General features: G+C 45.4%; 1 protein-coding gene across 5 annotated transcripts in view; it reads right to left on the bottom strand.

Annotated features, from left to right (window-relative positions):
• Window positions 1-14,691, bottom strand: part of NR3C2 (nuclear receptor subfamily 3 group C member 2) — a 190,074-nt gene extending 175,383 nt beyond the window's left edge. The window contains exons 1-2 of one of the 5 annotated variants that reach the window (XM_014254799.2): window positions 14,486-14,691; window positions 7,935-9,699 (exon numbers count right to left, since the gene is read on the bottom strand). In XM_014254799.2, coding sequence (XP_014110274.1) covers window positions 7,935-9,697 — 1,763 coding nt within the window. In that variant the 5' untranslated portion in view covers window positions 9,698-9,699; window positions 14,486-14,691. Of the gene's footprint in view, window positions 1-7,934; window positions 9,700-12,003; window positions 12,021-12,376; window positions 12,453-12,821; window positions 13,027-14,485 lie in introns of those variants that run through there. The other 4 variants (XM_088056146.1, XM_014254800.2, XM_088056144.1 and 1 more) reach the window with 4 other exon arrangements.
• Window positions 14,692-22,157: the final 7,466 nt, after the last annotated feature.

The following is a 22,157-nucleotide window of genomic DNA, read 5'->3' on the forward strand; positions in this document are numbered from 1 at the left end:
AAGCAAGATATTCTCACCAATCCAAAAGACTCAGGAAGCATTACTGAAGATGGTCAAGATTGCTATGGAATTGGTTTATAAAGCTGCCACTTTTAGAAACTTGGGTTAACACCTCTTGAAAGCAGACATGGAATGAAAAGCACAATAGAAAAGACTCAGTACTCCGCATAAACTTTAGTCCGAAAGCTCATTCAAAAAAGTTATTTCACCTCCAGATAGTAGGAAGTATTGTTTAGGAGAGAGGATGGAAACAAGTAAAGTGATATAAAAACTGTCAGAAACATTCAGCAATTAGTCTGAAATTTGCTTTTTAACCTCAGGGCTGTAACTCTTTGATCTATTATTATCACTAACCACAATCAGCAGCATATCCATGCATCTTAGAGGCGTGTATAAATTCCTATAAGCCATTTTATGTATTATCCACAAATACTGGATTCCGTTTCTGCTCAGAAGTTCTAACCAAAATTTACTTTTTTTTTCTCCTTTTCAAAAAATAGTATTACATATTAACTCCAAGTAACCCTACCTCCAAATATGAAATTTAAGCCATCAGTTTGTTCATGAAGCCAATACACAGCTTAGAGATTGCAGACTTGGAGAAATTTAATTTAGCAGACAGCTAGCAACAAACTCTAATGTAATTGCAGGTGCTTAATTCACTGTTTAAGATAAAGAAATAAAATTCAAGTTATTTTGTGATCTACCAGCATTGTGGGAACTTCTGCTCTAATATAACAGTAAAGAAATGGCATCTTGCAAAAATACTTATTCAGTACTGAATAGATACAAGCAGCGTTACTTATACTTTTAAGAATCCAGAACAAAAAGCATGGATTTGGTTTTCTTCACTTTTTTTGTTGTTTTGGGGGAGGGTTTCAGGAGACTGGGGTGGGATGGGAGGGGAGGGTTGTTTTTTTGTGATTTAAATCTTTCAGCACTGATTTCGGCAAAATAGAGAAAGAGAACACCCCCCAGATCACTTCCTTTCAGAAAACACACTGTTAAGCTCTGATAAACCACATTAATAAATCTCACTGCAAAACAAAACAAAAACAAGAAAAACACAACCCCAAACAAGGTCACAAAGCCTCCCATTTAAAGAGACCATTTATTTGAAAATTTTGCCCTGAAAGCCAATCCACCCTCAAGGTTCTTGAAAAATCCCAGGCTCCCTGAAGGGAAAGACACGGATGCACAGAACTCCTGTTTCCAAGTCCGAGGGGGGAGCGCCTCCTCCCACAGCAGCCCCGCAGCAGAGAGGGGGAGATGCTGCTGCTCCTCTTGCCAGCAGTGGTACTGGAGCAGGCTACAGTGGGAATTGCTGGCATGGATAAACAGGCACTTCCTGACCTGCGTGCCCTTCCCCTGCAGCCTAAGCCAAAAAAGTGTGCCTTCCTCCAAGGTCAGCCTGACTCCTGCAGCAGCAAACCCAAGGTGGCTCCAGCACCAGGAGAGGGCTGCCGGAGGGTCCCCCTTGACAGTGACCTTCCGCTGCAGGTTACACAAGTGGGGCAGCGAGCAGCCAAATCATGCCATGGTCTATTTAGGGTGCATTCACACCTGCCCAGTAACACTGCAAGTACCCGGTCCACTGCACCCGATGGAAATACTGATGCTTCTTTTTTCCTCTCCATAGATCTCTCGCTCAGAGGAGACTGCAACCCAAGTAATTCATATGCTGAGCACCAGGCACTGTGTAGCAACCAGCTGCATGTGAAAACTGATAAAACTACTAAACTTAGATGGATTTAATACCTGTTTTTCACACACTCTTTTTAGTTTCCTCATTGGACCATTTTTATCACTCTTAGACAGCCATATTTTAAGACACATTTGCCAGAGAATGAGTTACGGTTCTATATTCATCCGTAACTGTGGTATTTTCTGACCTCTGAGATCTTAAATCTCAAATCACAGCACTCCATTGCTCTCCTAGAAGTTTTGGTCAGAACAAGTCCATTATTAACTCCATCTCCTATGATTCCGTTCAAAGGCTCAACACATACAATTAAAAAAAACACCTTTTAAAACTATATCCTGAAAATACCAGTGTTGGGATTATGGCTCAACTATGCATTACCTTTTAGCAGAAAGGTGCACTTGGGATATTATAAGGGCTCCGTTCCCTTTCCATCTCTTCAGTTTGTTCTTGTGTCCATATCACATCACACTGCTCACCAGGTTTCACTGTCCTGTTGGCTCTTTAGAGCTCCAGAGTGAACTGGATCAGGAACCCAATCTGGCTCTCACACACAACAAACCCAATCAAAGGGCAAAACCAAAATCAGAGCAGACAAGGCATGGCCCAACAGAGCATTTTCACCACTGCAAATAATACACTGTTCATCTACAAGCGACACCCAACAGCAGCCACTGCTCCAGCCTGGGATCAGCAAAGCACCAATAAGTACCTGGCAATCTGATTGAGCAGGGCAGAGCACTTCACAGCAGGTTGTATCTCCATTAATGTTAAGTGCTGGTTGAGTAAGGCCAGGTTATTGAACCACAACTTAACAATTTACTCCCTCTGCAGACAACACGAGTAATGCACGAGCACTGAACCTGCTGCAGCAATCCCTGTACATGCTTGCCTGCCTTGTGTGCTGCAACACACATCTCAAAAAACAGGACAGGAACATTTTGTATGCAGTAGATACTTTTCTGTCTTCCAGTCCTCATGAAAATGGACTGATCCATACTGCCAGAAAATGCATAACCAGAATTTCTTTTGTTTGTTAAAATCTGTGCATTGAAGGTGACCCCACCTTCCTGTTTTTCAGAAAACCATCCAAACAAGATTATCAGAGCGAGACCCTGTATCACCAAAAGCGATACAAAAACTAGGCAACAACTATTAGCTACAATCAGAATTAAACATGGCAAACTGGTTTCCAACAGCCAAGTACTGCAAAGTTTAGCGGTATCAACCTGCAATTGAAACATTTTGGAAATACACAACTTTATTTACCCCTGCACAAAGAAACAACCAAGCCCTAGATCCTGGCACCCAGCTTGACAACAGAGCTCTTATTTCCCCAGATGGGGAAGATCCACCCATCTCTGGAACACAATTTCCCATTAATGTGGGCTTCTCTGTGCAACAGCACAGGAGGCAATGGATATGTATAATTTTAATGGAAAATAAGGCATTATTTGCATTCACATTTTAAAGGAATATACTTTATACAGACTTTGAACTTCTCAATAAAGAGCAACACAAAAACCCAGCACCCTCACCAAAATAACAACAAAGAAAGCTGTAGAAAGTAAAAGGTTGTTCAATGCATGCTGGTATGCCCAAGGGAACCTTTCATCCTGGGCTGACATATTAATACAGACTTCTAATTTCTTTAGCGAGAAATAAAGAATATGCAGAGGTCTTGGTTGTGTCAAGACTATACCCAAAGCTGCATTTAAAAAAAAAAAAAAAAAAGACACAAAATTATACAAGAACCTACAAAAACAAGCATACCTTCTCAAATTGAAACACGAGAAAAATATAGATTTGAGGCTATGGTCCATGGTATTAGAGAATCATTTCTGAAAAAGGTTTGCACAGTAAATTTTTGGGATGATAAAGCGGAATACAGTCCTGCCAAGCATGGAGAATATTTTAACAGCACAGTCCTTTTCTCATAAAGTCCGTCAGCAAACAGAGGTCAAGGCCATTCATAAATTCTAAAAATAATATTTACCAGACCTTTATCTTTCTGGCAGGTATATTTCTGATAAGTGACTATTCTAGATAATATTTAACATAAAAGTTTATTTACAAAAATACTTGCAATAGCCTGAAATCAGATTTTTAACCAGAATCAATTCAAGCCAGTAAAGGCTACAGGTAAATCAAGATCATGTTGTTGAGTTACTTTCTGGTTTTGGGTTGGATGGGATGGGTTTTTTGGGGGCTTTTTCAGGTAGGGTCTAAAAAATAAATACTGACACACATGAATGGCTCAGGAACAGACAGGTGTAAGTCATCCCTAAAATACTATCAAATGTCTGATCAAAAAACTCTTGAAATACGATTATAAATAAACATATGCAATTCATATTAGAACACTAAACTTTCTGAATATCAGCACATCAAACTTCGTGAATTCTTCCCACACTGGGTTACACCAGTGGAACTGCCAGGAAGAAACGACAGTAGGAGTATCAGCCCTCTGTTTCCACCACAAGCACTGAGAAAAGCCAGTACGTGTGTGTGTGTACATACATGAGTTAATATGGAAATTAGAGGGAAAAGGCACATTTGCAGAAGAAGCTTTAGGTAAGAGCTAATGCAGCAGAAAGGTCATCCTCCTCCTTTTACTGTTGTTTTAAGCAACCATGACATTTTCATAGGCCATTTTGAAAATCACATAATTGGCACGATCATGGGGCTTAGGCTAGCACCCCAATTCCGACACGCACTGATCACCTTAAAGTGAAATCTTAGCTGTATTCTTCATGTAGGTTTTCATCAATGACATCACACAATTGCACATAATAACTTCTTTTTCAAGCCCACTTAACAGCTATTTAGTTTAGAAACCAGTATTTCTTAGAAATGCCATTTGTAGAGAGAGGAATCTATACACACAGACAGACAAGTATGATTCACTCTTTATTAAAAATTACGGATGTAAAATCTTTCAAAAACAAAGACATGTTCTGCATGCATATTAGCAGAAGAAAAATATTTAAAAGGGAATAAGGGAATTTGGTTTTGCTTAAGAGGCTCTCATTCCCCAAACACCACAAACTGCAATGTTATAAAAAAGTTACTAGCAACTAACTTAAGAAGACCCATAACTGTGCACGTCTAATAAAAGTAACTGAAGGAGAAAAAGAGAAATGTTCTAGTTGGAAGTGGGTGATTGGCACAGTCAACAAGGTATCAAGGCATTTTAAATGCCTCAGCTATGTTTATTAGACACTACCACCAAGTGTAACTGATTCAAGAAAGGGAACACTCTAATCTGAAAAAAAAAATTTCAGCACTATTCTAAAGATTCATTATCAATATGAAAAATCAAAGTCATCTCCTTTTGGCCACCCACTTCTTTTCACGGTGTATGCTGCAAGTCTGAGGCAGTTCAGAAAGAGTGTGACATCAGAGTTCAGAAAATAATGCTGCTAAAACAAGACATATTCCATGCTGGTCATCTACGGGCTTTAGAGAACCATTTAGCCTATTTTTTCCCTTCATCTCACTCTTTGCTTGCAGCCATTTATATCGCAAGCTAAGTACCCCCGAAAAAAACAGACGAAGACTTAGAATCCCAGAAACTTTAAAATATTACAAACCTCAAAGGGTCAATCTGCAAAATGTGTGATGCCTGTTATGACTGACACATCAGAAAAGAAACCTCAGACTGGAAATAGCAAGGATCTGGTTTAGATGTAGAGGACAGAGGTGTGATGCTGCTGTTCTGATGACACGAAGGAAGAGGTATTTTGCAATCCCCATAGCACATGGATATGGGACCGCTGAAACCAACCTTGGGATGTTGGGTCTGGCATGGTTTCAAGCTATGTGTGTTTTATTACAACACCTAAGAGCACCAACTAATTTGAGCATGACTTCCTCTGTTCTAGCTGCAAGACAGCACAGAAACAAAGAGAAAAATAAAGATCAGTCTGAGGTTCAATAGCAAGGCTGAGCTTCTTCTACATGTGTGACATCTTACGTGGAGTCTTTATGCCTTGTCTCACCAGCAGACAAATATCACAGCAGGCACCTCTGCACTCAAATCTGCACTGCTAAAATGATCTCTACACGAATTTACCTTGAAAAATTTAAGGGCTTTGCACAGGTCCCTGGCTTTGCTGTTGGCATAGAGCCATCACCAGCCAGATTAAGAGCAACATTTAGTTAAATAATGGGGTTGAGTTCTGAGATTTGAAATGATGACACATGTCCTAATCTGTAGTACAGATCAGGATGCCTGGAGTGTCGCAACCCTGCAGATCTCCATCACCTGAATAGAATTCCACACGTAACAGCACTGAGCACTAAACATTTCAGGATTTCAATCCTGCAAAGTGGCAGCTACACTCACCTGCACATCCTACAGAGATACCAGCTTAGAGAACAAAGACAGGAAAGTGCACCCAGCCTATGTCATCATCAAATCTGATTACATTTATTGAACTAGAGCTACCATGGACTAATGTCAGATCAGAAGACTCTTCTAAAAGCCTTATGAGAAACTGTCACTCCAAACACAACTACTGATGCCAACCATGCTCCTTCCTTCATTATTTCCATGTTTATTGTTCCTGCCCCTGCAGTAGATGACAGCCTTGACTCAGCACAAGCATTCAGTCACACAAGAGCTCTCACAGCTGGCAGGAGCTACCTGTCCAAGCAACAGTGCTCAACCACAAAGGCAGTAAAATACTGGGTCTTTGTATTCAGGCATTCCATCAGTCTTCTGGTGAACTTTTCTCACTATATAAATAATGCAATTTGTGAAAATTTCCTCTGGTAAAACGACTAGAAAGCAGTGACTCCATCTTCCTTAATCCAAGAAAGTACATTTAAGCCAAGACCTGATGATAACAAATATCCAGCTGCATGCAAAGTTCAGCATGACGACAGGATACAGCCCTTTCAAGTTGAGTATATTAAAAAGTGGATTTTTTTTTGAGACCATATCGGAAATGGCCAAAGAAAAAGTGAAGTATGGCCTACAGAATGATAGATTGTAGCAGTGCTGGACAGAACTGAGAATAAAATGAAAACAGGTAAATTTTTTTTTTTTTCTCCTTATACATAGGCTGATTTCCTTCCTGAAAAGCATCACTATTTTAGATATTATGATTTTCACTGCAGCACTATTTTCAGAAATCTGTAGTATCATACAAATATGGAAAACACTATGCATCCTCCTCACCCCCCTCCAAGAATAAGGCAGATGCTTCATTCACTGAGGGCAGCTGCATAGTTTGTGATGAGCAAAAAAAAGCCACACGGGAAAGGTAAATGCCAACCTGTTAGCGGCTATTTGAGCTTTGGCACAAGAATTTGGTGAGCCTGCTGGGCACATGGGTATGCTATGCAACCATCTGAACTCAGTCATGCTGTCAGAGGCGCCTCAGAACTTGTACAATTGACTCTGAAATTAGATGGTTTAGGAAAGTAGGCATCCCTCACGAGATACAAGGATACCTGCTTGAAGTAGGATATGCTGCCACAGAACAGCCAAGAAACCCAAATTCAGATGACACTTGCTCATTTCTCTTCCACCAAAAGTGAGGAGATCAGTTTATCCATTTCTCCCTTTCAAATGCATCAAGTTTTAACAGCCCTCCTCCTTCTGGAGGCATTTTTCTATATATATAAACCAAATGTTCCTACAGTTAAAATACAGAAATAATATGTTGCCACAGGCTTGTAGCGTTTAGTTTTTTTAACTTAACCAGTTAAAGTCCAGTGCAAACACAGAACCATGCTTCTTCACAAAATCAGATGCCTGACAGACACTATCATTTTTTTATCCTCATCTCAACATTTCATCTGAGGTACCACACATCCAAGCACTAGCTAGGAAAGAATAACCATTATAGGACACAAGAGAGCAATTTTACTAAGCTCTCATTATGGGAAAAACAACATTTGTAGTAGTAAAAGCTCATAAACATACTAAAGCTATACCTTGAAACCTAATAACAACAGAATATAATATGTTCTTCTTAAATATTAAAGCCAACACTTTGTTTTTATTAAAGGCAGAGTAAAATACAGCAAGATAGCAACAGATTTAATAAAAACTGAAATTCAAACAAAGAATTACACAACAGACTGAGAAATACCACCCTGGTTCTTATTTTAATTCACGCCTTGTTTGTTTAATGCATGGGAAGAAAGAAAAAGAATGAGGAAAAAAAAAAAAAAAAGATAGAAAAAAAAGAAGAAAATAAGTAGCAATTTGCCAGCTCACCTGGACACGTTTTCTGGAATGTACTCTAGAACTGGATACCCATCACTTCTTCTGGATGCCAACTCTGAATGCGACTTCCAGGTCTCCACAAGCGTGCTGACAGCAGGGAAGGAGCTCAAGTGCTGAAATGTCTGCTCTCGAGCAACCGGCCGCGACAAGGATATCGTGCCCTGGGCACCGATCCTGTAGTGAAATGACTGTCCACCTGAATTTACACCCACAATGGCAGAGGATGGTATACTGTTTTCTTGGTAATAGCTGCCATCATCAGGTTCCTGCTTAATCCCCACACGTAGACCTGGATTTGGAAAACCACTACCTTCACAATTTCCATCAAATGAAGAAACAGGTGGTCCTAAAATCCCAGAAAGAGAGTAATAGTCTTTGTCATCCATAAAAGAAAAATATGAGCCATCTGTAAATGGGAAAGGATTTACTGTCTGATTCCCTTTAAAGGAGGCACCAGAACAAGGATGTTTGGCCGACTCTTGCTTCACTGGTACTGAAAAGGGGGAATCGGAGTTTATTTTGCTGCTGCTGTCGCCGATGCAGGCGCTGCCGAAGGACCCGTCCGGCTCGGGCTTTATGAACTGAACAAGGTTCATCTGGCTGTTGTTGGAGATGGCATTCTCCATTTCCTCCATCTTAGGAAATGCGAGTTCTTGAGCACCCTTGTCTTTTGTTTCTGGACTAGAAACAGTATCTTGGCTTCTGCTAGGCCCCACTGGCGTGCCAGAAGGTGGGAACCCTATGGAGTTGTTTACGGGGCTACAGATGGATGATCCCACAGTGCTAACCGCTGGACTAGAACGTGTGGACCTATTATTGGCATTGGAAGGGCTGGCAATGGAGCTCCTGGAGTTCAGGTTTGCAGGACTGGACACAGAGGATCGCATAGTGATATTGTTGGGACTCGAGACAGGCGATTTCACGCTGCAGTGGCTGGGAGGACTGGAAATCGGCGACTTCATGCTACTTATAGGGCTGGAAAGCGGAGAGCCGACATTGCTAACGTGCGCGGGGCTGTGCAACATGGAGCCCCGGCTCTCAATGTTCGGAGAGCGCGACAGAGGGGTGCCCTGCCCGATGGGGCTGTGCATGGCAAAGTTCCCAAAGTTAGCGGTAGTTGAGGACACGGAGTTAACTCCTGCAGGACTACATACTGAGGAGGCCATGTTCTGAGGGCTGCAGCCTGAGGGGCTTTTCTCTTGACACATGATAGGGCTTTTGACAATCGTGTGCATGGCACCGCCGTTCACAGCGCTCCCAGAGTCCGACATCAAAGACCTCAGGGGCCTGCTGGCGCTGTGGAGGGGAGAGGAGCAATGGCCGTTCTCCTTGTAGAGCTTCACCAGCTGCTCCATGTTCTGGTAGATCTTTCCCGGGCTCCCCTGGTTCTGCTGATCATAGTGGTAATCGGCGTCTCGTATCGAATCCATATATAAACCCATGGATTCGGCCACCGTTGCCGACAGCTCCTTGGACTCCGTTTCGGTTTTGATGTCAGAGGGCAGAAGACCAGGCTGGCTGTTGTCTTGCTGCAGGCAGGAGAGTAGCTCAGGTTTTTCTTTGCCGTTTCCTTGAGCGCTGCTGTTAGCGAAAGTGCCGGCGGCGCAGCTTACGTTTACAATCTCCATGTAGTTACTGTCATCAGTCTGCTCTCCAGCACCTATGGAAGAATACTCCACAGACTGAGAAACTTGACCCCACCGTCTCTCCATATCTAAGCCTTCTGGGTAGCTGTGGTATCCTTTTGTCTCCATAACTAGCAAAGACATATATGAAAAAGTAAAATTAATGACAGGACAGTGTGACTTCCTAAGGAAATTTCCTAATTTCCTAAGGAAACAAGGCGTATCCGCTTTCTCTGTCTATCCTCCTCTCTCTCTCTGCCTGCCAGTCCCATTTCCCTGCCCCATCCATCAGCTCTAAACCATTTGTCCAATTTCAATCAAAGCGAGGGAAAAGGTCTCATGGATATGACAGCCCTATGGGTTCAGGGAGAAAACAGCTTGGCAGTCAGGAAATACCCAAATTATTGCTCCCAGCCCTGCCCCTAAAGGAACGGCTTGGCAATGTCAGCACAGCCGCCCACCCTCGCTGGCCATGGTCAGCGCCAGCTGTACCAGGGGCTGTCCCTCAGCTAAAAAAGGGAAGGGGGAGTAAGGAAGGAGAGGATCCAGAGAGGTCCTGAAAGGACATGCTGGTGGCAGGCAGGATGCAAACCCTGTGGAAATTGCTCATTACAGCTCTGCTCCTCCGGGGACCGTCCATTCCCATGTTACAGGGACAGCAATGCAAGGGAGACTGCTGTTTTAAGGGGGTTTCTCTTCATCATCCTCACCATCCAGTGTAACATGGTTGCTTTAGAAGGAACCAGTTCTGAGGGGCTGGGAGCTGACTCGCCCCTTCCCAGCTATACAAACTTCTTCTACAACCTCCCGAGGAACCAGGAAGGTGTGGGGAGAGAAGCAGAACAGAAGACCAGTGGGAAACATTTCTGCCACAGAGCAAGGGGATCAGACTAGGTAGGAAAGCACGGCTATTACACGGATCCGTAACTGCCAATTCTGCAAACCTCCATGGCAGCCAGCAAGTAAACCTTGTTCTAAAAGGGACCCTTAAAAAACCCCTCCCATCCCACATGCCACTTCCTTGAGGCAATGAGCAAAATGCATGATCTGGTCTCTGAAAAATAATCTGAAAACCACATATAAGTAACAACAATTCCTAATTTTTTAAGGATTTGGCTCAGAGTGTCATTAGAACTGCAGGAACTCAAGTTACAAAATCAATATTAAGCAAATTTTTTTTCCTTTCAGAATGTATTCATTTTCCAATTTTTAATTCAGTGTTCAACCTCTTTACTTAACACTATTTAACTATGCTATTTTGAGCAAAAATATAAAAACAAAAATGATTTGAATATTTCTTTGCCCTTACTTAGTTGGAACTATAGCCCAATGCCTACATTTCCCTCAAGCACAAATTTTATTAGAACCTAGAATTATGTGTCTCACATCATCATGTATATCAAATCACATTCCTACAGTCTAAGATTTTCAGACAGAAGTGTCTAATTCTACATAAAGTCACTCCCAGATAATCACCTACCCCTGATTTAAGTGCTGAGCAAGCCTAATTCCTAGAGAAATCAATTACAGCTGTGAGTGATCTGCATTTCTGAAAAGCAGGAAACTTAGTTAAGGCTTAAAATTAGGACTTAAGTTAAAATTAACTCTCAGAAACACCAGCAGAACCACTGCATACCAGGAAATCTCTGTTACAGGCCTGACATTACACCAGTGTTTGAGCTTTGTAGCAACTTGTCCCACAGCAGTAAAATTCAAACTTCATATATCATCAATAGGCAAGCATACTCTAAAACTTCAGCGAATAAAAATCTGGGTCACACAAAGAAAAAGAAATTAGAAAATGCCCTGATCCTGCACTTGCATAGGCTAGTAAATACACCCAAGAGGATCAAAAAGCAGCAGATTATTTGTGGCCTGATATAAGTTCAGTTTAAAACAACAGATATAAATGAGGGAGAATGCAGCAACGAACGAATTTTTTGGGAGTTCTGTTTTTTGTCACCTCCAAGTGCCTCAACAGAGACCAGAACCAAATTAATCATCTCAGGGGTTACTTGTAGCATTAGGATTTGGTTTTGCTCTTTCAGGCAGAACTTATTACAACTTGACTAGCACGTCTATCCACAGAACCCACACTTCACCTATAGCACACACATGCCTTTTTACTAACTTTCACTAAACAAATTTGACTGTGGGCTAAAACATCTACGGACACCCACAACTAAAGCTCAGCAGCATTATAGCGTTATATATCTGAACCAAGATCATCTCTATCTGACACTTTACAAAGCAAGAGACATTGTGAGCACAGCAGCTTCTCCAGACTTCCTCTCCGTAGAGCTATCAAGACACTGGGAGTTGTATATTTCACCCCAAACATATCAACAAACACAGCCCTCCGCAGCAAAAATCTCTGATCAATCAGGCATGTAACCAGTCTCGCAGCAACAGCCAAATAAAAAATCAAATGGTACCTGGTATCCCTGCAACCAAAAGGTCACCTAGATATGGGAATATCTGAAGTAAGCCCAGTTTCACAAAAAAAAAAAATAAAAATAAAGAAACTGGTGGCTCAAGCGGCCACACACTTCTTAATTCTCGGTGTTTGTAAACGAAATTTCCTTGAAGTTTCACTATCTGCCAGCCACCCCACTGACACAAGACTGCACAGGGGAGCTGAGTTTCATGTCTGGGCTGGGGTTTTTCCCCCCTTTCTCCAGGGTACGAGGGGCGCGGGCAGCCCCGGCTCGGCCGCCCACGGACCCGAGCGAAGCGGGGCGAGGGGCCCCCCGTCCCCGCGCCTTAACACCCACGCAAGGCAGCGCGCAGGCTGATTTCCCTATTTACCCTACGCCGTGAGGAGCATCACCGCAGCTCCCAGGGAGCAGCCACCGCTTTGCACCTCTGTCCCCACGCCCCCCCGGCCAATCTGCTTTCCCGCAGGTGCAGTCTGGGTTGTCACGCGTGGGGGAGCCCAGCAGTGCCCGGGAGCTCGGTCCCTCCCTCCCCTCCCTCCCTCCCTCCCAGGAGTCCGCGGGGGAGGGGGGATCCGACAGCCCAAACCCGCTTTCGGCCGAGCCCGCCCTGCCGGTCCCCTCCTGCCGCCCGCCCCCCGAGCGATGCAGAAAAGCGCTTTCTCCCGTGCAAGCGCGGTCCCCCCCCCTTCACGGCGGCGAGCGTTCGGGCCCCGCTACCGACCCCCCCTCGCCCCGGCTCCCGCCACACCCCGCCAGCCGCACCTCCCGCCGCGGTCCGGGGAGCGGAGCGGTGCCCCCCGGCCCGGCCCCGGTACCTGTTGCGGCGGGGCGCGTCCCCGAGCCCCCGCGGCGCGGAGCGGAGCGCAGGGCGGCGCGGAGCGGCAGGGCGGGCGGCGCGCCTCCCCCGCCTGACCGCCCGCCCGCCCGAGGCGCGCCGCGCCGCCCGGTGACACGGAGCGGCACCCGGGAGGGGACGGGAAAAGGTGCCAAGTCCTTTAAAAACATGTCACATGCCCACATAAAGTTCAAGTTTACGTCCCGCCCGCCGCCCGCCCCGATTGGCGGCAGCGCCGCGGAGCGCGGCGCGGCCGGGGCCAGGCGGGCGCGCCATTGGCCGCGCCGCGCCGTCAGTCACCCGCCGGGCGACATGACTGATACAAAGTTGCTGCGACACAGCCTGGGAAACGCATCTCCTTAAAGCCGCAGGGACCGCGCGGCCCCCGCGCTCCGCCCGCCCGCCCGCGGGGTCCCCGCACGCTGCCCGGGCACCCCCGGCGGGGCCGGCGGCGCGGCAGCCCCGGGGCCCCGCGCACAGGTGAGGAGCGCGGGGCGCGGCCGCCCCCGCCCGGTGCCCGCGCCGCGCCGGCGGCAGGGCCGGGCATCGCCTCTCCGCCGGCCCGGGGTTTCCGCCTGTCAGCGGCGCATGAATGCGCACCGTGCCGATGCAGCGGTGATTTAAGCAGGGAAATTTTTCTTAGAATAAAAATAACTAGGTGGAGGGGAAAAAAGAAAGGAGAAAAATGTAGGGAGAAAAAAAAAAAAAAAAAAAGAAATAAAGGAAAAAAAAGGAGTGGAGGAGCGAAGCCGGCGGAGCGCAGGAGGGTTCAAGGACTCGTCCTCCGCTCCCCGCCGGGCTGGCTCCGCTCCGCGGCAGCCGCGCATCCCGCCGGGCGCCCCGCCCGCTGCCTACCCACAGCCAGAGGAGCCGCCGGAACGACCCCTGGCCCCGGGGTTGCTGCCGCCTCCCATTCCCCAGTGTCCCCCTAGGTGCCTGCGTCCCAGCTGCAGGAATACCCTTTCCTCAGAGAAGCAGGGAAAAAAAAAAAAAAAAAAAAAAAAAAAAAAAAAAAAAGAAGAAAAGCCGCCGACCAAACTTTCAGGCGATGCGCTCCCAACTCGCTCCCTAAATACCGCCCCCAGCTCCCGGTCAGCGGCCCCTGAGAGCCCCGCTCCCGGCCCCCAGGTGCGCCCACGGCCCGGCAGGGACAGCTCCGCGGCCCCGCAGGGTGACAGCGGTGTCCCCGGGAGCGGGGCGGGGGGCTGAGCCCGCCGGGCAGCGACAGCGCCGGGCACCGCGCACCTTCTCCCGCAATCGCCCGTGCGCGCCCGCAGGGACCCCGCGTGTGCTGCTGCGGGTTTGTATTCCAGAGTCACGGCGAAAGCGCCAACATCCCCAGGATTTGGGGTGTCACGTGCCCCTCTCGTTTTCCTATTCTGCCAAATACCGACCCTCACTCACGGGCCGAGGCGGCGGCTCCCAGCGCCCGCGGTGCGACCCGCGGAGGAGCAGCCGCCACCGTCGCCGCGCTTCCCCGCGGGCGCTGGCGAGCAATGGACGTGTCCTTCCCGCGAAGTTTTCACGGATGGGGACGGGACTAGCCGTGACCTGGATACGCCGGCCGGTGTGTTCGGACACCCGTCCCGCTGCCCCCCGCGCCGCTGCTCGCCCCGCGCAAAGCTCCGCGCAGAACGCACTCACCTCCCCTACGACATGGTGGCGCGGCGGGGGGAGGAGGCGCGGCCCCCGGCTACTGGCAGCGAACCATCCGGGAGTCCGCACCGCCACCCAGGGTAGGAAAAAAAAAAAAAAAAAAAGAAAAGAAAAAAGTACGCGGAGGAAGCACCGGGAGCGCGGCCGGGCGGCGGGAGGAGCTGCGGCGGCGGCAGGCGGCGGGGTGCCCGCGGCTCGGCTCGGCTCGGCGGACAGCTCCCACCATGGACGCCTAGGTGGGTGGGTGTTCCCGCGGGTCACACCCTCGCCCGCCGGCGGAGGAGAACGGGGGGGTGGATCCAGCACCGGTGGGGGAGGAAGGGGGATTTTGGGGGTGAGGCGGGGGGAAGAGAAGAGGGGGCGGAGAGGGAGGGAGAGAGACACCCTCCAAAAAAAAAAAAAAAAAAAAAAAAAAAAAACCAAAATCAAAAAACAAACCCGAAAAAATAAAAAATTAAACTTATGTCATTCCAGGTAAAACTCCCATCTGCGCCACCAAGGAAGAGGAGGGAGGAGAGTGGCGAGGGTGTAAACTTTTTCCTCCCCCCCCGCCCCCTCCGGTGCCGCCCGGCCCCTCGCAGCGCCCGGCGGCCGCGGCGCCCCCGCCGCCCCCTCCCCGCCCGCCGGCCCGGGGGGCCCCCGGCGCCGCGGGGTTTCGCACGCACGGAGCCCGCCGCCCCCGCCGCCGCCGCCGCGGTTCCTGGTTCGCGGAGCCGCCGGAGGAAGGGAAGGAGGGCGGGCGGCGGGGGAGGAGGAGTGTCTCCCCGTGCCCTTCCCCAGGCGGAGCGTCTCTCCCGGCCGTGGCGGCGGCGGCGGCGGCGGAACACCCCTCCCCTCCCCGTTCCGACCGCCCCCGCTCGGCCCCCGGGCGGGCTGCGGGGAGCGGAGCGCCCCTGGACGGGATTGCGGGAGGAGGCTGCGCCCCCCCGCTACTCCGTCCCCCGCCGGGCCTGCGCCTTCCATCCTCCCGTCTCCGCCGCTGGCAGGCGGGGGGAGCCGGTCCCCGCTGCCCCCCGGCATGCCCTTGTGTCCCGGGATACGGGCAAGGAGCGGGAGCATCCGCGCCGCACTCGCGGGGCTGCGATGGGGCAAACCCGCCCCGATTCCAGACATTAACAGAAAAATCGCTGCTAGCAGCGATGCTGGTTTTAAAGTAGTATTTCACGTGTGGCTAAGGTCTTTGAGAACTGATTATGTTTGAGTTCGGGGCATTAAATGTCTCTTCATTTAAACATCTTAAGGGAAAAAAAAACATAGGCATTAGAGGAAGGAAAAACTTGGCCCCATTTTAATAGCCTTGGTGCAAGTCTTTAAACGTGGGAAAGGGCCGCTCGCCGGGAATTCTACCTGTGCCGAGGTCTGTAGGATTGGGGCCTTGGAAAAGGCGGTATTTTATCAGCTGTTGTTTGCATCCGTCAAAGTTTGTGGGTAACTTGATAAATGTTAGACAGGGAAGCAGAAAGTGCTGGTGAGGCCAGACTGGGAGATAACAGCACATTCAATAGCCTAATTTCACAATTAGTTTACTGTATTATTGGAAGCAAATCATATTTCACTGTGCCTACACTAGTGCTCTATTTTTAGCCATAATCTAGCTAAAAAGGAGGAACCTACTGAGATGTATTATAACATCAAAATTGAACAATTCTGTTCTCTCTCTTTTTACTCATTTCATGTCATACATCTGGTTTGGAATACAGCTCATTTATTAATTGAACAGAACTACCGCCGATGGGCTGGAGGCTGCAATTCCAAGGCAGAGGAAAGTTCCACGCAACTCTGCAAGAAACCCGGCAAGTCACAGCCATGCAAAAAGCATCCAAGCACACTGTCTGCTCTCCCAATAACTGGCATAGCTAGAACAACTATTTCTTATTATTTTAGAATTGCAGAGTATTTGACTCTTTAATTGCACTTTTTTTGGTTTACTTTTTTGACTTTTTTTAAATTTTTTTAAAATATTTTTTTATTACAGCAAAGTTGTAAATGAAAAAGGCATTTGAAATGCTTGGACATAGCCTCAGTTTTCGTGTTGCATCATCTTTTTTATTGTATTTTTAAGAACAAAAAGGAGATAGAAAATAAAATTGAAGGAATATACCAATCTACTGCCTTGGTACCAAACATTTGATCCCCTCCCTTTTCCCTGTGATACAGACAGAGATGGCTGCTGGAAGAGTAATGCACCTTTCACAGTACATGCAAGATGCTCACAGATTTTCCACAAATTCAGTAGAAACCTCATTTGTTTTCTGCTTGTGGTTCACAGGAGCACTTAGCTTTTTAGTGGTTGACACTATATCTATTTTTAGCAGCATTTTAACAGCTGTCACTAACAAATACGATCCCATCTTGAACGAGGAAGGGAGTTTATCTGTTTTATTTAAAAAAATCAGACTGCGTAATTGTCAGATTACAAAATGCAATTTGGATCTTTATCTGTGAAGAGAAAAGGCTATCTTTTCTCATTATGCCAATTCCATGGGGGGGAAAAAGGGTGGGATGTGTAGTGGGCTTGATAAAGTAACGAAAGGGCTTTGCAAGGTTTGGAAATAATGTTATTCAAAGGCATACAAATGTATATATAGCACTTTTCAGATTGGGTTAAAAGTGGTCCTGTTTTGCTGCCTTCTGCAGCTGTGTTGCGATGGGGGAAGCCGCAAAGAGTCGAGTCATAGTTTTCCAAGTAGGTCAAGAGGAGCAGTGCGGACACCTCCAATGAACGATTCTCTTCTCTCATATTAGATTTTATATGAGGTTAAATCATGTCAGACACATGACACTGAAAGCAGCAGACAGACAAGTGTTAAGGCACTCTTGCAGCAGATGTCATCTCTGTTCCTAAAGATAGGGGCAAATTTGCTATGGATAATGCATTACAAAACAAGATAACGCTGGAACTTGGCAAGCGTCAAATTGTACCTCCTCCCGTGCTTGGAAAAGTGAGTGCATTGGTGTTAGGGGCTGCAGGAGCAGCGATGTAGTGTAAAAGCAGCCTACTGTACTGTCTTGCTTAGAGGTCATGTGCCCTATTTTGAGAACTGAACCAAAGCGGATGAAGTTTTGAGCCGGTTCCAACTAAGGCAGCTGGGCATTTCCCACTTCTCTCCAGCTCCAGCCCAGGAATGCAGGCAATCACATGGTCACACACATTATTCCTTTACCCGACATTACTCACCGTAGATTTAATTTTTGTGCCGTTTGGCTCATATGGGTTTGATTAGCTGAGATTTGCAGCTGGTCAGAAGTGGTTTCATTTTGGGAAGACACTGGAAAAGCAGGTGAGAGTTTACTTTCCCTGACTAACAGGCGTGAATCTTCCGAGAGAGGAGTCCGTAGTCTTCCCTGACTTGCCAGTTGATTGTGTTAAAGCTAATTTCCCAAGCCGTGCTGAAAGTCTTTAGAATTCTTTACAAGACTAAATGTAAGTCATCATGTTTTCTGTATGGTATGTTTATGTTCTCCCAGATATCAATATTTTATCTATTTAGTCTAATTTGGAACAATTTTGTTTTCTAATTATAGATAAATCCTTTAGCTGAGCAACAGAACATGTTCCCTTTTAACCTGTATTCTTTGTTTTCTACCTTTTTTTTTTTTTCTTTTTTTTTTTTTCAATGCTCTTTAATGGCTTTGTTGTAACTGTGGTTGAACCACATCTAAGTATAGTACAAGTGCATTTCTAATGCACATTGGCATTAGCAATCGCTTGTGCAAAGGGCCAGGACACACATTTAAAAACATCTATTTCCAATACATTTCAAATCAGTTTTTATTGACTATTAGCTCCAATAGTTTCATCTGCTTAAAAATAAAAACATCCCACGGGGAGTTGCTTGCTGTGGATAATACGTCTTGTAGACAGTGGCAGGACAAAGAAAGCGTAAAGAATAACACATGGGCAGTACTTTGTATTTTCTGGAGCTTTAATATTGCCACATATGTGTACATCATTTATAGTCAGCTTCTCTCTTGCTGTTGCACTATTTCTTGTAAATTTGTAAAAAAACTTTAATTGCCACAGAAAGCAGCCTTATCTCAATATTAATGAATTTCCATGAAATTAAAGGTAGTGGCAGCTAATTGTGTCTTAATATTTATCTACTACCTACTGGCATTTTTACAGTATCAAATGGTAACTCATGCCGTAATCTGATAAAAATTTTGTAGTAACCATAATAGTAGTGCACCTATGCCAAAATCCCAGACACAGTGTTTAACATCGCTAAAAAGAGCAAATAGCACCCTCCAGCACTTAATAAACATATCAAATGCAAATTGGAGGAAATTATTTAATCAGTCTATAGGCTAGTTAATTTTGATGATTATTCACAGTTCTAGTAGCAATACTTAAAGTGTGGAATAAGTTAGTACCAAAATTGTCATGACACCAAGGTCATAAGCAGAATTTGAAACTTGCTGCATAGAGGAAATTATCTTCCTGATTGAATGAAGGTGCAGCTTTAAAGCTCCTATAGCAAAAGGAGAATTCTTATGTCATTTTCCAGATTCTTCGATAATCCTGAAATTGGCTGCTATCAGATATTATGCAATGAGAGATGGTTTGATATTAACCTGCATGATCAAATTCATATTGAGACTTGAGAAACCTTTGTTTTCTAATTTTTTTAAAATCTGTAGTTCCTGGAGAAGAGAGATTTCAGCTGGACTCTTCCCAAAGCATACAGTGAAGAAGAGACTGAGAAGAGCAATGCTGTGAAGCTAAGAAAATGAGGAAGAAACATGTGCAAGACAGAAAAGGAAAAAAAAAATTGATTTTGGTGGAAGTTGCACTGCTTTCCTAAATAGATGTATGTTGTTGATTTTGTTCATATATTAAACTCTCTCTTCCTTTGTAGGCTATGATCCAGCTCAAGGAGCTCATTTAATGTGTCCCCTGGGGCAACACTGGGCAGTTGATCTTGCACAACTTGGAGAGTTGGTCCTTGTCAGATGCACAGGTTTGGTTAAAAAAGGAGCACAAGCATAAGTCAGTGTTTTGAGAATGAGTCCTGGCCTTGGAGATCAAGGTCACTCCAGAATTTATCTGGCCTAGACTAAATATCTGCTAATGAAAGGTCCTGCATTCCAGCATTTTCCCACTGAACTCACCAGGACTTGGCCCACAAGCCAGGAGTGACAGAAGAGTTGGCACACTGGATTGGTTTGTCCCTAGTGATCCACAGGTGATAGTAGATATCCTCACCAACCCTGTTGCTTGGCTCTGGTTCATTCTCTTCTGGTTTAAACCAACTGAGCTTGGTTTCCACAAAGGGTGCTCTCTCTGTCGGTGCTTGTGCAGTCCTGGCACCTGCAGCATCCAAGTACCACACAGAGCCATTTCTCTGGAGTTCTGGAAAGAAGAGCAGCATTATCAGCATTTTATAGGCAGGGAGTGGAGGAACAAAGAGATTGCAGGGTTTATCTCAGGCCACTAAGAAGGTTACAAAGTACAAAGCTCGTTACTTCCCAAACCACTGCTTTCCATTGCAGGGCTCCTTTTCATCCATGGCCTTCCCAGGAACACTGCCTAAGCATGAGTGACATAGGGTTAAAACATTTTTGGTTGTTGTCTGGGAAGGAAAACATGCCATGCTGTGTTTGAATGGATTCATTATTGGAATGAATTTTAGAAACCCCATATTATTGGGGCTTTTACTGTATGGATTAGCAGCAGCCACTGAAGATTGATGTTACCTTCCCTTCCTGCTCGAACCTGGTAAGAAGATTCACGTTCCAGGAATGTGCAAGAATTTCTGGCATGAATTCTTGTACATGCACATTTGCATTTTGGCTTCTATGCCTGCTGTTCATGCACTCACCACGTTGAGCTCTGCTTTTCCTGAGTAATTCTGACCAAAAAAATATAATTCCTTCATATATATACACATAAAGCAAGCACGTAAGAGGTCAAATGAAAGTAATTTTATAAGTTTTTTCTTTATTTATTCATTTTTCATTCCATTCTCAGCCCTGGCTCTACTCCCACAGAGTAGAGATTGTGTACCCCCCTCAAGATTTCTAAAGGAAGATCAGCCAGGACTCAAAGGAAATCTTGTTTAAGAGTCAAAGTTGTTCCAGGGCAGGACTCATAGAGGGTTTAGCAAACAAGAATTTCTACTGGCATGGTTCATTTATGTCCTCTACGCATGACTTAAAACTGAAAACATGAGCCTATCAGAAATCTTTTGTGTTCAACAGCTGCATGGAAGACATGACTACTTCCAAATGTAAGAGTAGGTACCGATCCTTTTAATCTGCTACTTTTGTCCTGCTCTAGGCAGAAGACATCTGTCACTGTGGTGCTAGTCCTGCAGGACTTTTCAAGTCCTAACCATTACTCTTTTCTGTAAGAAGAATGAAAAAGACTACTAAGGCAGTCTAAAAGGAAGCACGGGACACTTAAGGAACTAGAGGTGCTGAGCTGTATTTGCATTATTTATACTACTTTTATATAACCACAACAATAGTGATTGTAACATGATTTATGCTGTCAGGAGAGAAAGAATTAGACATTCTTTTAGTGGGAATCATTAAAAAAATGAATACATAAAGTAGGCAGTACACTCTGCCTGCACATTTTTATTTCTGAGCTTGTACTGAAGGGTGTCTAAGCAAGTGCTTCCTTGTAAACCCATTGCAGAGAGCAAATGAATCCCAGGGACTGTCGCTCCTTGTTGATCATCAGTGGGCGTAGATGCAGTAGATGTAAAGGTCTATGACTCACTGAGCTAGCTAAGGTGAAACCAGATGAGAGGAGATAATTGCACCATTATAAAAAGAATTATCATAGTTTGATTACAGAAAAAAAAATAAAAATCTTCTAATGGTGCCGTAACTCTTGGGAACTAAAATATGAGATAGGACTGAAAGTGAGGAGTTCATGTCAAGGAATAGCAAAACGTCCCTTTTAATTGATCCATTTTAATCAGACATGCCAAAAAGATGATTTCAAGGATTGAAGGTATAATTGGTCAAAACAGCCTAAGGTACTTCCCCATGCCAGTTCTGATTACAATAAAAAAGAAGACTAATCAAAGAGACAAATTGACAAGGGCAGGAAATTTATTAATCCAGAGATTACTGGAATACTTCAGGAAAGTGATGATGCAACCTCCTGCCTTATGCATGAAAATAGATATGAGTTAAAAAAATTCTCTGTCTGGTTTGATGATGTGTAAATTGAAGAATGAAAGGGAAGGGTTGCAGATAATCCAGACCAATATAGGAAATTCTAATACTTACAGCAACATGAAGAATGCATTTCCTTTTGACAGACAGTGAAGGGTTATTTGGTGCCACAAAGTTCAGGAAGCATGTATATAAAATGCAGAAAGTATATAGGCAATTAAGAACAAAAAGGAAGTGTGGTGTAAATTAATGGGCATCTATGACCTTTATAGGGTACATGAAACACTTGTCAGGATGGTTTTCATACCAGTAATGACATTATAAGCTGACTACAATTTAAGCTGCAAAAGTGGGATGAAGAAGACAATAAACATTTGAAGCACACTAACAAGAGCTTGTCATTTTCTCTTTCCATTTGTGTCTGTGTGGAGGTTTTAGTGGTGGTATATACTAAAATGTGTAGCAATACTTGGGGAAGTACCAAGATTTGAAGTATCCCTTGGATAATTTCCTTCTAGCTCGGTCTGAG

This window comes from Pseudopodoces humilis, chromosome 6 (assembly GCF_049639895.1).
Source record: "Pseudopodoces humilis isolate 2021_Gansu_Grassland_sample_001 chromosome 6, ASM4963989v1, whole genome shotgun sequence".
NCBI classification, from domain to species: Eukaryota; Metazoa; Chordata; class Aves; order Passeriformes; family Paridae; genus Pseudopodoces; species Pseudopodoces humilis.